The 14,632-nt window shown below is 42.0% G+C and overlaps 1 protein-coding gene across 1 annotated transcript in view; it reads left to right on the top strand.

Moving 5' to 3' along the window:
* Positions 1-14,632, top strand: part of znf407 (zinc finger protein 407) — a 173,265-nt gene that overhangs the window by 1,132 nt on the left and 157,501 nt on the right. Inside the window, exons 2-4 of the mRNA XM_069656664.1 lie at positions 1,093-1,815; positions 1,912-4,137; positions 12,180-12,294. Coding sequence (XP_069512765.1) covers positions 1,152-1,815; positions 1,912-4,137; positions 12,180-12,294 — 3,005 coding nt within the window. The 5' untranslated portion in view covers positions 1,093-1,151. The remainder of the gene's footprint in view (positions 1-1,092; positions 1,816-1,911; positions 4,138-12,179; positions 12,295-14,632) is intronic.

The following is a 14,632-nucleotide window of genomic DNA, read 5'->3' as shown; positions in this document are numbered from 1 at the left end:
ATCGACAACACACGTGAAATTCTATGTTGAGAACCAGGGTTATTATAGTTAACTAAAACAAATACAAATATATTCGTTAACTGAAACAAAAATAAAAATTACAATTAAAAAAAACAAAACCTAAAACTAAATAGAAACTACAATGAACAATGCAACACGAACTAGAAATAGAATTGCAGGTAATATCAGCTTAGTTTTCATTCCCTCCCTTGATTTACACTGTGGTTGCTATAGCTACCACTTTGTCCTGCTCTGTTTGACTTCTCAAGAGACACTGGCCTAATAAAAAGGCCTAACGAAAATCATATTTGATGTCATGCATCCTTTCATCCCACCCTATTCAGCTTCTTTTAATCAAGGCTTTCATCTTAACACCTGAAAAACTCAAACTAAATAAAAACTAAACTAAAACTAATCAATTCATCAATATAAAAATAAAACTACTTATGAACTCGTAAAACTAACTAAAACTAAAGTGTAATCAAAAACCGAAATTAAAGACTAAATAAAAATAAAAAGTAATGAAAATTTAAAAACTATAATAACTGTTAAAAACAGTGTACATTAATAATGTAATCCAACAAGAACCAGAAATATAGATACAAAGTGCATTAAAAATACATACTTTTAAAAACACATTAAAGCTGTGTATGATGTCTCTTAAATTTTAATTTTTCATGATTATAAAAATAATAGCAAATAAGTCAAACAAACCACATTCACATGCACTGCTAATGTGTGAAGTACTAAAAATGTTGTTGTGCATTATTATATGTCAACTTAGTATTAGTACTAACATATGTAACTGATCTATTTTGGGCAATGACTGTAGTTCTTTTATGTCTACAACAGTTGGCTGCTGCCATGTTTTTACCAAACAGTTTATGTGTAGGAACACTAGATGGCGACATATACTTGTTTATAGTCAGATGGTGCTGTTATAGGATTGATCACTTTTTAGAAGCTTGTGGTTAATTACACAATTTGAGGCCAATGCGCTTCACTTGTATGCTGAATTTTCTCTCATGTGGTAAATTGTGTTATAGACAGTTAAATAATCCAAACATATGTTTTGTGTTTTTCCCCCCTCAGGAATTTGACCCAGCTTTCATGATAGTATTCATCTTCAGCGTTATATAACAGGATATGATATGGATAAAACATTGATATCTGGAAAGGAGGCTGTTGAGGACACAGTGTCTGAAAATGACAGCAGTGGGAAGGCGCAGCCAGATGATGTAGAAATGGAGGAAACTAAAAGAGACTCACCTAGCAGGACTGCCAAACCTGATGAAGCAGATGAGGAACTCACTGAGAGACTTCACCCAGACTCCGCTGCGCCTGAAGAAGGGGAAAGCCTCTGTACAGTTTGCGGCTTCTCAGCCAAATGTCCAAGATCACTGAAAATTCACTTTGCAAGAAAGCATGGAAAGGGCTCAAAAAATTCCAATAAAGCTGCAAAACCATCTGAAAAAAGTGATGCGAGTCAACCTGAAATCCAACAGGAAGTAGACATGGAAACAGAAAGTGCTGCTGAAGTTAAACAAAACAAACAGTCTAATCTTGAGGAGCCAAGATCAGCAGCCAATGACAATAGCATGAACACAAACAGTTTAACTGAAAAGGAAACTGTATTAGACAAACAGCAGGCAGATCAGGACGAGGCAGCCCCTGCCCAAGAGAGGAGGTTAAGCAAGCGAACCCCTAAACCTAAAATGATCTACTCCTGCAACTACTGTGGGCAAGAGTTTAGGGACAAGGAACCTTTAGATGTGCACGTCAAGAGATACCACACCAAAGACACCCCATACACATGTGAGTATACTTTCCAGTTCAAAGTTTTAATCCAGACTTTTTTAACTGTGTCATTGAAATTGATGAGTAAAAGTGTATTTTTTAAATGTTTTTCAGTTGATGGGGATGAGAACATGGATAAAGAAGAGGTGGCTGTGGATCCTGTCAGCACTGTGAAAACTACTCCAACACGAGTGGCAGCAAAACGTACGATCAACAGGTTCCAGCTGAAATGTACAGGCTGTGATTTTAGGGTTAGCAGCCCTGCATTGCTGGAGAGCCATGTTCGAGTCAAACACTTGGACCAGAAGTGGTTCCGCTGCAAATTGTGCAACTTTTTTTCAGCCACATCTGAGTGGATGGACAATCACCTGTCCTCAGATAGCCACATGCAGCAACAGAAATGGGAAAACAGCACAGAATGTTCCTCATTTGAAGTCTATGTTGAGAGTGTAAGCAGAGACGGTGCTGTTGCCGGTGCTAAAGAGGACATTGTTAAGGTGGTTGTGGGAGAAGAGGTTTCTGCTTTGACAGAAGGAGATCAGGAAACGGAAGAGGTAGTGGAGGCCGCCAAAGCTGTGTTGGATGAGGAAGAGGATTTAGAGCATGAACCTCCCAGAAAGAAAAGAGGAAGACCAAAGCAAGGATCCACAACCACGTGTGGATACTGTGGCCTGGTTGTGTCCAATGCTACAAACCTCAGTGTCCATGTCCGCCGCAAACACAGCAAGGAGTACGGCTACAGCTGCACTCTGTGCAACTACAGCTGCGTGACCAAAGGAGACATGGATCGTCACTGTGTTACAAAGAAACATGTCAGACGTGCACAAGAGTGTGCAAATAAGAAGTCAGTCAACAATGATACAAGTGTGTCACTGCAGGAACACGCAACTTCGGAAGCCCAGGAACCAAATGCAGCTTCAGAGACTGCTGACCAAGAACAGGAATCTGACAACATGGCCTCCAAGGAAAACAGCGGAGAAGAGCAAACTCAGTCGGACACAAGCCAGACAAAAAGCAAATATGACTCTGTTAATGCTTGCAGCCATTGCGACTTCGTAGCTCAATCCATCCCTTCGCTCCACCTTCACGTCAAGAGAAAGCACACCAAAGACTTTGAGTATGTCTGTCTAGCATGTAGCTACTATGCTGTAACAAGCAGGGAAATGTCTCGCCATGCAAACACAGAAAAGCACAAGCAGAAAAGCCAGACATATCTTGAACCAGTAGGGAGTGAAGGGCAAAGAGCTTTGGCACTCCCATTGAAGCTGCAGGAGGTGATTGAGCATGTGGGGGCAAACTCTAACCCTGAATGTGAACCTCCTAGCCACACAGAGGAGTCTGAATCTTCTGATGATGACGACCAAGCTATGGATAGTGAGAATACAACTGTCCCTTCCATAACCACAGAGCCTGTTGACGCTGTGGCTAGTGTGGCTGGTAGTGCAGATGAGAAGCATGAAGAGAGTGTTGTATCTTCTAGTGGTGGTGAACCAGCGCCGTCTGTACCCCAGCAGGCACCAACAGAACTTCAGCCTGCAGCGGATCAGTCAACACAGCAAGAGAGCCAGGAGGACGGTGGTGAACGAGCAGACGATGAAAACTTAAATGCAGATTCAGCGATTCAAGATGCAGAACAGGAAAACACTCAGTCAGATACACAAATATCCAAAGCCCTGCCCTTTGATGCCTGCATTGTATCCATGAAGGCCCTTGCTGAGCAGGAGCAGACGATGCAGGAAGGTCTGGCGCTAGAGGGCCAGGCTGCTGTCATTTGTCTAACTGGAGGATCTCCGGTGCCCTCCAGCATTCTGCTCCCCAATTCTACTTATGTCAAGAAGCTCAAACGCAAAGAGGTGAAAGTGAGAGAAGAAGCCAAAGGAAACATCTCCCGCATTCGCTGCGAGGACTGTGGCTTTATGGCCGACGGCATCAGCGGCCTCAACGTCCACATCTCAATGAAGCATCCAACCAAGGACAAGCATTTCCACTGCTTGGTGTGCGGCAAGTCTTTCTACACCGAGAGCAACCTGCATCAACACCTGACCAGCGCTGCCCACCTGCGCAACGAGCAGAACAGTGTGGAGGAGCTGCCCGAAGGGGGCGCAAGCTTTAAATGTGTCAAATGCACCGACCGCTTCGAGTCTGAGCAGGAGCTGTTTATTCACATAAAGGAGAAACACGAGGAGCTTCTGAGGGAGGTCAACAAGTACGTGTTGGAGGACACGGAGCAGATCAACCGAGAGCGCGAGGAGAACCAGGGCAGCGTGTGTAAATACTGTGGCAAGGTGTGCAAGAGCAGCAACTCCATGGCCTTCCTGGCACACATTCGCACCCACACCGGTAAGAATCCCTCTTTTATTTACTCAAAGACGCTTTCTCTTTCTTCTATTCTATGTATCTCACACCAAAAAAATAAAATCAGGTCACTGCTTTTATTCCTAGTTCTATTTGGACTACAAATTGGATTTTGATCAGCAAAATTGGAACATGGAAGAAATCTATTTACTTAAACGCAATTTTATGACTTTATGAACAGTTGCTTTAACCTCCTGTGAGGTTAAAGCAACTCCATCTGAGCACCGAAACACTTCCAGATTCACCAAAATATCTCTAAAGAGAAAACAATAATTTCTTTGTGTAGCTGCTCAACTATTAGGCCTTTTGTTTTTAGGCACAACTCTATTAAGTGGGCAGATGCAGCCTCTTCTTTGGCAGCTCAAGCTAATGTTAGACTACTATCTAAGGCAGCCAGGTAATAGCAGTTTCAGTGGAGGTGAAGGTAAAGACTGATTGAGCTTCAGACCAGCAAGAGAGACGCTAATGGACCCCAGATTGGGATTCCCTGAGCAACGCTTGGTCAAAGACAAGTGCGACTCATAATTGATGTGTCCATTACCAAGACTCAGTTGTAATTATAGTCAATAAGTCTCTGTAAATGTGTTAAAGCTTAGGCTAAAAGCATTGGAGGTCCAAAGAGAGGTGGGCTAATAATTTAAAATAATCAATGCAGACGTATTCAAACCCTTTAATTTCCCTTGTGTCTGTATGTCCATGTTTGTGTATATGTGTGTGAGCACTCGAACGCCTCGTGAATGTGTGTATATGTCAGCCTTCATGGCTAGCTGATTATGCTCAATCCATTAAGATTTATCTTGTCATTTATAATGCAAAGCAGGGCGGTGTTGGCCGGGGCTTCGGCTGGGAAACGTCCAGCAGGTTAAGAACATAGGGTGCTCCATTACTTTTCCCTGACCATGTGTATTAATTGCTTTTAAAATCAACTTAATGCAGGAACGAGATGTGAGGGCGCCATCAATAAATGCCCTTCTCTGCCTGCTTTGGTTCAGCCCCCTTTCAGCCCAAACTTTAATGGGGCTTTAATTGAAGTCCATGCTCTGCTTACATTGTGTGTACATGGTTGTATGTGTGTGTCAAGTGTCTGTTCAATGGGAGACGGAATTGGGATTGTTTCCACTATCGGTGACCGTGGATGGTTTGGGTTGGTGTCGTTGTTTTGTCGTGCAGCTCTTCTTGTCTTGTGTCTCTTCTTCTACCTGTAAATACAAGTAGTAGTCAGTAGTATTTTTGAGGCAGAGGAATAGTCTAAATTTAAAGAAACATGAACATTTATTGTCCTTATATCCAGCATGTATGCCGTCACCTTGTGTGGCCAATGTCAGATTGCTTATCGCTTAAATCAGCTTGGTTAAAGCCGTAAGAATTAGAGGTTAAAATCCTGATGATTAATGTTGCGCTACCACTTTCTTCTTATTAACGATTAGTCTATATGTATTCATAATTTATACCCTGTGTCATAATTCTTGAGTTTTGAGGTCACTTACTTAGTGTTACTTAAGAAAATGAAAGCTGTGACACTGAGGTCCCAACAGATGGCTTCAAGTCAAGGGCGCACTCTGTTTTTTAGGTTTACCTCTTTTTTTTTATTCAATTGATTTATGATCTTGATTATGAGATTACTCCTCCACTCTCATGTACGCTGTTCTTATTTGTGGAAAGCACCTATTTCTCTTCATTTTGACAACATATGCCAGTTGTTATTATTGCTAAGTTCCCTCATTACAGTGAATTATTCACCTTTTATGTGCTGGTCATTTATTCTGGGAGTTTGTTTGCGGGGCTGTGGAGCAGCACGGTGGGGGTCTGCCAGTTTCTGAGCTGGGAGCACGTCCAGATCCTTTTAATTAAGACCTAGTTTTTATTCACTTGATTAATCAGTGAAATCAGGAGACGGTGGTGGGAGGCTGCACACAGATTTGTCAATTTGTCCCTTAAAGGAAACACATACACATGCTACCATTTTGCCGATGAGGGTACAGCTGGAATTTGCATTTCGAGGTAAATTGGTCACTTTTTCACTGGAGTGAGCTGTCTGACCTCAGACTGAGCCTGGAAGGAGAAGACACACTTGCCACGCATGCACATTCACATACAGGATGTGCTGTGTGTTTGTACAAATAAGTGAAAAGTAATACTAAAAGCGATCGACCAGCCCGCCCTATGACAGGATGGTTTATTATTCCAACATGTAGCCTAGAACTTTCAAATCTATTGCTTGTTGACACATAAATATCTTTAAACATCCTTTAAACATCTTCCCTGTGATTTTATCTTCTATCAAGTGTAGAAGCATTTAAAGCATGTTTATTTCATCAGTGGAAATCAAAGCAACGTGTGCTCACAGAGACACTGTGATGGAGGATGACTTGGTCTTATGGAGTTAATTGATTACATTTGAAGTAGTGATGCACCGATCGGGATTTATAGGGCTGGTACTATGTATTAGCCATTGCTGTTGATAACTGCACTGTTCAGAACAATTAAAGAGGGGGTATTATGCTGTTTCAAATTTAAGGACATATATATGATGTCACAATGTTGGATGTCCAAACTAAAAGTGGGTGAAGTTTCAAATCTGTAGGTAAAAGTATGTTGGAGTAATCCCCAGTCTTCTCAGCTCAGTCTGCAGGCTGCTGTGAACGCCAGGTTTCACACAGTTTTTTCTACACGCTGCACTTTGTGACGTCACTTTGTGCAGCCTCATCAGGCTTCAGAGAGCTGGCCAATCAGAAGAAAGTGGGCTTGTAGGGGATGGGGTTTCTTAAAGGGACAGCGCTGACTGAGTTGTTTCAGGGAGAGGCTGAGAGATTTTTTTTTACCTGTAAATTATGCTAAGCTACAGGTATCACAGAGTGAAATATGAAGCTTAGAATTTGCATAATACTCCACCTTTAAGTGTGCTGCCCAAGTGCAAACAAGGAATTTAACAACTTTAGCAACATGCTAACGTGTGTATGATGCCTGCAGTGGGTGATCTCATCTAATTGTACTTCCATCAATAACGGATTTATTTTTAACAATGATGGAAAAATATCAAGTCGTCCTTCGGGTTTGATAAATTGGATAACTGAGTGTGTTCTACCAATTTTTAGTCATTCACAGCCCTGTCCCGTTGGTTGAGAGTGTGAATATAGACATTTTTTGGTTGTGTGCTAAATGCACTGCTGTCTTTGCGCTGCACCGATGGAGCAGGAGGAGCGCATGCTGCTGGATTTCCTCCTTGTAAAGCGAGTGCTTGCATCTGTTGAGTGAATCTTGCTAACATCTAATCACTTCCCTCAGATGAATGTTCCCTGACTTATAAGTGACGCTGGTAATTCCAGCAGAGTCGGCACATCCCTAATTCGAAGTTAAGTCTAAGAGTCCATTTTGAAGATCTGGAAGAGGCAGGGCAAAATGGGCAAAAGAAGAACACCCAAAATGTAAACACTGTGCCAAAGGAAGGACGAGATGTTGATTTATCTGCACATTTTCATTACTCGCCATCAAACTAATCATTGCATGGATTTCTGGCGACTGCAAAAAATGTAGAAGGACCAGATGGAGGAACTCATGAGAAGCTGAACGCTGAGTCAAGGTGAAAACAGAAAATAGACTGAGAAGAACAGAAGTATTTACAGCTCGAGATTTAATTGCTGTTGCCAGCGCCTCCTGCGGCAGGGGTCACCATGCAGGGAGTGGAGGATCTGGTGAAACAGTGTGTGCAGAGGGAAGTGTCCAGGCTTCTAAAGTTGATTGATGAGCTGGAACAGGATCACAAGACGGCACTGGAGGACAACGTGTCTCTTAGGAGAACCGCTGGGCTGCTGGGGCAGCAGCTGGCAAGACTTCTTCAAGACACATTTTATAAGATTGGCAGAGAGGGTGAGGTCGAGTGGCAGTGGCGATGACCAGAACTTTGTTCAACAACTTTTAACCTCACCGGCCTGTACTCCTCCTGATAGTGTGCACACTTTTCACCTCAAATACCATCATTGCCAAATGGCGCTTCCACTCTTACCCGTTTATTGCCTGTAAGAAAACGAGCAGCCCCTGATGTCCTTCCAGATATTGTTCTCCAGACTGTGGATCCACAGGTAGAAGAAATACATTTTAAATTTACAAAAGTAAAAGATGGCCGCCGGCATCCAGATGATTACCAAAGATGTTTATGATGATTGCGGACTTCTCCACGCATCTGTCCTGGGATCATACGGTGAATTAGAGTGGACAGGCAGCAGAAAACGCCTCCACAGGAATGTCGTGCAAGTTAAAAAGTTTTTTCATCGACTTTCAAGAACATTTCAGCCCAGAAGTGGTGTGACATGGGTGACTGTGTCAATGAAAGACTCTCAGGAAGTTGGATCCAAGAAGAGAATGGGTGTAGGCCTATTTAAGATATTACGTCTTGATTTGTGTCGTTTATGTTGCAAAATGACTAATCCCGGTGGTTTAGATATATTTACTGCTTACCTCGGTCCTGTCTTTTGTTTCAGAAAAGTTTCCCGTCCTAAGGAGCTTGGTTTCAGTTGTCTTAACCCATTTATGAGACTGCTGGTTCTTGGCCTTTTATACATTACAGTACCAAGTCAACCTGAAGTCATATGTATTTCATGCAGTAGTCATGGGCCATCAATGCGACATTCTCACAGGTAGTGAGGACACCTATTCTCACAAAGCAGGCCACCAAAAATGAAGTGCATCGCGAGCAATAACAAAATATAAGGCTCTTCCCAATTTTACAAATGAGGCTAAGTTAGTTCATCATGAGGATCATCTATCAGCTTGTGAAAAAAAAAGTTATGTTTCCTTTGTTTGAAACTTTCCAAAGTAAGGAGAAAAAAAACAAACTTGTGTTGACTCCAGGAATTTGGCTTGGACATTTGGAATAAAAAAGTGGAATCTAACAAAAGTGATTATTTGGGCAGCTGGGGGTCAAATGACAGATGCTATCACATAGCATTATAGGAAATTAATCTTTGGGCTTGTAATTAACTATTATTCACAAATTACATTTATATTTTATACTGATCTAAGAGTATCTATAAATCTCGATTATTCTGCGGCTTCAATGTGAAAGTGTTTTTTTGTGAGAAACATCTACAAAGCTGCATATTTTAAAGGTTCATTGTTTTTATTTTCTGAAGATTGTTCAGACACCATTAAACTTTGTGTTTGCGATGAGTGAACAATGCTTCTCTTTCCCTCGCCTCCTCTCTACTATTCATTTTAATGTATTTTATAGGTTTGTGCTGACATGCACAGGTGAAACTTTTTAATATTTCAGTGACCTGGGCAACAGCATCAACCATTGTCTGATTCACTCACTATATGTAAAATTGGTCTGCTCTGCTGGTCTGCTCTTGGTGCGCTGCAATAATTGAAAGAAAAGGGAAAGATTAATTAAAACTGGATATCTGCAACTCTTTGTGTTACATTTTATATTAAAGGTATAATAAGTAGGATTTTTCCTGCATTTTGTCAACAACACATTCAAACTGGGCCCCTCCTCCTGGATTCTTCGTCACCAGAAGCTCACTCTCACTCTCTCGTGCGAGAACACGCCCACCCCGCCGAGCTAACAGAGACAGCATCGCGGTTACCTTTGAGCTAGCATGCTAACCACCAGTTAGCTTGTCCCACTCGGTTTGAGGCATCTACCTTTCCAACAGAAAGAGGGCCAACTCTGCATCACTCTTTCGCCGTGTTCGCCGGTCTGAATGGGGCCCAGTTGCTAATTTGAACCACTCCCACACTCACCTATACGCTGTGATTGGCTCAGGGAACCACAACAGCGCCTCTCCTGAAAACGTCCCGTGCAAAGCAAAACAACAGAATAGATGCAGAGGGAAGGGTCTCACAAGGGTCTGCACACACACTCACTAACACACATGTATAGAGGCCCATAAGTGATGATTTATATTTTATTATATTTGTAAAAGTCTATATTTTATTTTTCTAAAAATCCTACTTATTATACCTTTAACTGACACAGTGCTTACTGCACCAGCGGTATGGTAGGGCTCAACCAGCCCGTGACTTAAAAGGTGAAATGGCTGAAGTGTGTAAATGAGCTTGTTGTAGAAAGAACAATTGTAGAGATTTATTCGTCTTAAATTATCTTGCATTTTTCTCTTCATCCAAATGTGACGATTAAATCTATGACAGGAGTGTGTGACATGTGCAAGGCTTAAGGTATCACTCGGTGTGTGTGTGTGTAGTGAAACATCGCATGAGGTTCCTCTCTCCTCTCAGGAAATGAATTAGTCATTCCCTGTCTCATCTGGGATGTGAGGGAGCCACATCGCCCCTGTGTGGATGGCAATATTAATTTAACATGACACCGCATTGATGGTCAATTTCAGTTTCACGGAGGTTGTTTAAGTGGAGTGGTGGAGTATTAATGTGATAAGATGTGAGAACTGAGGGACGTTACATCTCTCTCCTTTCTGCCATGTCTCATACTCAGCCAGCCATCTGGACAAATCAGCTCCCCACACGCCTCGCTCTCACCTCAACTTTAGGTTGTGTGTGTGTGTGTGTGTGAGAGAAGGAGCGAGAGCGATTGTGTCTCCTTCTGTTTGTCCACGGCTGATTATGTCTTGTGAATTTAATGTGTGTGTCTGTATGCACATGCATATAGGTGTGAGGTGGGGTTCTGCATCTAGATGTAGGTATTGGTAGGTGTGAAGGTGGGTGTGGTGTGAGTGTGTACGTCTGTCTTTTTGTTTTTTAGGGGTGTTGATGACTCTGTTGTGTGATTTATGTTATTTAAAAGTGTGTGAAAGTGTCTGCACATTTAGGTGTGAAATGTGAAGTTATGTATAGGGCTCTTATGTCTTTTTTTGTTCCTGTTTATGTGACTTTGTGTGGCCATTTGTGTGTGTGTGTGTTTGGTATACTGCAGGGACATGTGAAATGAAGAGGCTGGTGTTGCTGTTGCCCATGTGCGGACCCCCCCTGCACCCCTCCTCGCCCCCTGTGTTTATGGGCCTTGTTAGCACAGGCTTGCCTTTCAATCTTCGTTACCGGCTTAAAATTCGATGTGTCGTACTTCCAGCTCACAGCAAGTGAACCGTGTATGAACGAATTAGTAATCTACACAAAGTGCTTAATCAAATCAGCGGCTGCCCCTGGAATAAATATTGTAGAACGTCTTGGGATATTCACTGCGAGAGGGTGAGGGTTTGCTCAGAGATGCGTGTGTGGATATCAGATCATACCGGGCTGTTGCTTAGATTGCAGTGTCGCACTGTGTGACGCTGGCCTGAATCTGGCTCAGCCTGAAGAACAAAGTAAAATAGCTTTTGCTACATTTTGCCAAAGACTTTAAGAGGAAGTTTTGGCAAATTATTTGGAGCACTGTAGAGTTGCATAACTCGTATGAATAAATTGTTTTGTCTAACATAAACAACATAATTATAGACTAAATTCTGAAGCACCCAGCTCCCTCTTTTAACTTGAGCTTGTAGTCGTTTGTGCGTCACACAGATAGCGGAGGCATGAGCCCTCGCAGCTCTGCTCTTAAATGACGGATTGCAGGCAAAGGCTCTGCCACTCTCTCAAACGCTACCCCGCCCTCTGGACTTATTAATGACAATAATTAGGGAGAAACCTCCCTGCGAAGCCCGCCAGAGTGATTAGCGCTTTAATGATGGAATGGGAGGTAGTGAGCGCACACAGAATTGATTTACGTATTCGCCCTGACCTTTGGAATCCAATTTACGCATCCACAGGCAAAGGAAGAGTAGGTAAGAGATGAAGGAGAGTGACAAGGATAGATAGAGAGTGAAAGAAGGGACGCCTGGCACTCGGAGTGTGACTGTAGTTTTTATGGGGACTGTAGCAAAGGCATCTGTTTTTATATTTCTGAAGTCATTTTGAGGCTGTGAAATAGGTGTAATAACAGACTTACAGGCCTGGCGTTGAAAAATGATCTGAAATGTAAAATCAAATTCCTGCTCAGTCATGTTTTATTAAAAGCCCCTTCTTTCTCTCAAACGTAATATTACTGTTTGATATGAACTCTCCATATTGTTTTGCAGGATCGAAGCCCTTCATGTGTAAGATCTGCAACTTTGCCACTGCTCAGCTGGGAGACGCCAGGAACCACGTGAAGAGACACCTCGGCATGAGGGAGTACAAATGCGACATCTGTGGGTGAGTCACAACAAAGAACTTCCTCTAAACCGTATTGAAAGCACTAAAGTGTGTTCAAGATAGCGGTAAACTGATAATATTATAAGTTAAAAGGCTCAAAACAGGTACGACTTTATTCAGCCTGATCAGGTGAGTTTAGGACCAATAAATTAACATTTACGTAGATGATAACATGACCTGTTGCTTCACATTCATTTTGTGAAACAACGTAAAATCTGGAATATAAGTCGCATGTCCGTGACGAAGCTTTAGCTAGATTATAGCGCCATCGTCTGGGTAAAATAACACAATAAAATACCTGTCTCTACATTAGTCGCACCGGAATACAGGACGCAGCCTACTTTTTAGATGAAAAAAAAAGTATAAAAAGTGCATCTCATACACCGTATCTTACGGTAAATCTAGGGTTCTTTTAGGAGCTTTTTTATACAGTTTCCAAAACAGACACAAAAATTAAGAGTCAAACATCAATCGAAACCAGCCGCTCTCTACTCTCATCATTTGTAGAAAGGTTTCATGTTGGCATCTAAAGAGTGTTCTACTAATTAGCTATTATACAGCCCTCTTTAAATCGCATTTGTCTCAAGCTAATGTATAATTCAATCCGATTGAACCCTGCACGACCACAATAAGAGAAATGATACTTATCTGATGTAGATTTCTTTTCAAAACTGAGATTTCAATCTGTAAAAAGATCCACTGCAAGGTAAGGAAACCGAACCGAGTCACCACTGTCTATTTGTTTTTATTTAGTTTGTTGTTTGTGCTCGTCTTTTGTGCGTTGTATCCTCCCCAGTCAACACACTACTTAACTTACTTAACCACCTGTGAGGAACCTTTGGTTTGTGTTGATTTTGGCTCCCCCTGTGGACAAAGCCGTACCTCTTCTCTCTTTGCTGATTCTGTCCTGTACATGCCTAAGTGGTGTCTTTTATCTTTAACACATGACTGATATGTATCACTCACTTTAAATTTTTGCCCTGGAAAATGTAAACAAAGGCAGCGTGCAGTTAATCGCTTCATCTGACACCTACCCCCCCACCAGCGGTTTCAGGCATTAAAAATAACTATATAGAAATAATCAATATTGTTACTGATGGTCTGGTTTGCTTTTGTAGGTCATACAGAGTCGTCAGAAATAATTTCAGTCTGTTTCATAACCAGTGAAAAACTCTTCACAGGAGCTTTAAAAGGCCTTTTAACCGAAAAGAATATCAGGTGTATGAGTGTCTTGACTTCTTTCTCAAAAAGGCAACAACATATTGATTTATGTCTAATTTGTAGACAACACACAGTTACACTAACCTTTTACCTAATTTAATGCACATGTTATATTCTAGTTGAAACTTGAAATACTTCATATTGAGGCAAAAAGGACGCATTTGATTTTGACAAAAGTCGGCCGCGGTCCAAAAACTATACAAAAAATGTGCTAATAGTTTCACCTTAATGAGTAAAATATATTTTCCTTTAACTGATTCAAGGCTTTTCTTCCCTAATGAATTAGAGGTAAAAGAGTTTATTTTACCTTCTGTATTGTTTCAGCTGTACAAATAATCTTAAGCGGAGGTTTATGTATGTAACCATGAACCTAAAAATGCCCAGTAGTGCAGGAGTACAGTTATTATCCCACTACCTCGTACCCCCTACATGTCGACCATATGTTGTGTGCAGCTCGTTTCAGTCCCGTGGTACACCTCCTCACCGCGTTGCCATGTTCAAATGGACGTGTTAAGCTGTTTAACATGCAGTCGGGGAATAGAGTAAATTGTGGGATTTTCCAGCTTTGTGCCATCGAGCTTCTGCGGCTACACGCTCGCTAAGATGAAGACATATGTAGAGTTATTAGTTTCTCCCTCTGTGTAATTCTGTGTAAACCGTTCCATTTAGTTCAGTCGCGGGCCGATTTTGTTCTTCTGAAGCCGAGCAGAGCGAATGTGTTTATTTGCTCCTGCTGATGTTTGCAAACATATTACAGCAGGAGCAAACAAGCTTTGGTTTAAACACAGCTTCTCCTTTAATGAGAGGAAGGGCTCATGTTTCACAAGCCCTCCAGCTGAAAACCCTCTTCTCCCAAGTGCTGCAAATGTGTTGGGCTTTGACCAAGCGTCTAGCTTTACATACGCACAAAAAAAAAACACACACATACACGCGCTGCTTACAGAACAGTTCTCCAATATGCCTTTAAATGGGACCACTAAATACAGACCCTGGTTTCACAAATCATGCAGACGGAGGAGCTGTGTGCTGCCAGTGCCAGCCACTGGTGACAAATCGGCCCTGTGTGTGCTTTCAGTGCTGACTGATCACCAGGCCGTTCCTCCTCTTGACTAAAGAG

Source organism: Semicossyphus pulcher, unplaced genomic scaffold (genome assembly GCF_022749685.1).
Source record: "Semicossyphus pulcher isolate SPU_LCO1_2020_fin unplaced genomic scaffold, fSemPul1.0.p SCAF_9, whole genome shotgun sequence".
Taxonomy (NCBI): domain Eukaryota; kingdom Metazoa; phylum Chordata; class Actinopteri; order Labriformes; family Labridae; genus Semicossyphus; species Semicossyphus pulcher.
Note: the sequence above shows the minus strand (reverse complement) of the source record. Positions and strands in the feature narration are given on the sequence as shown.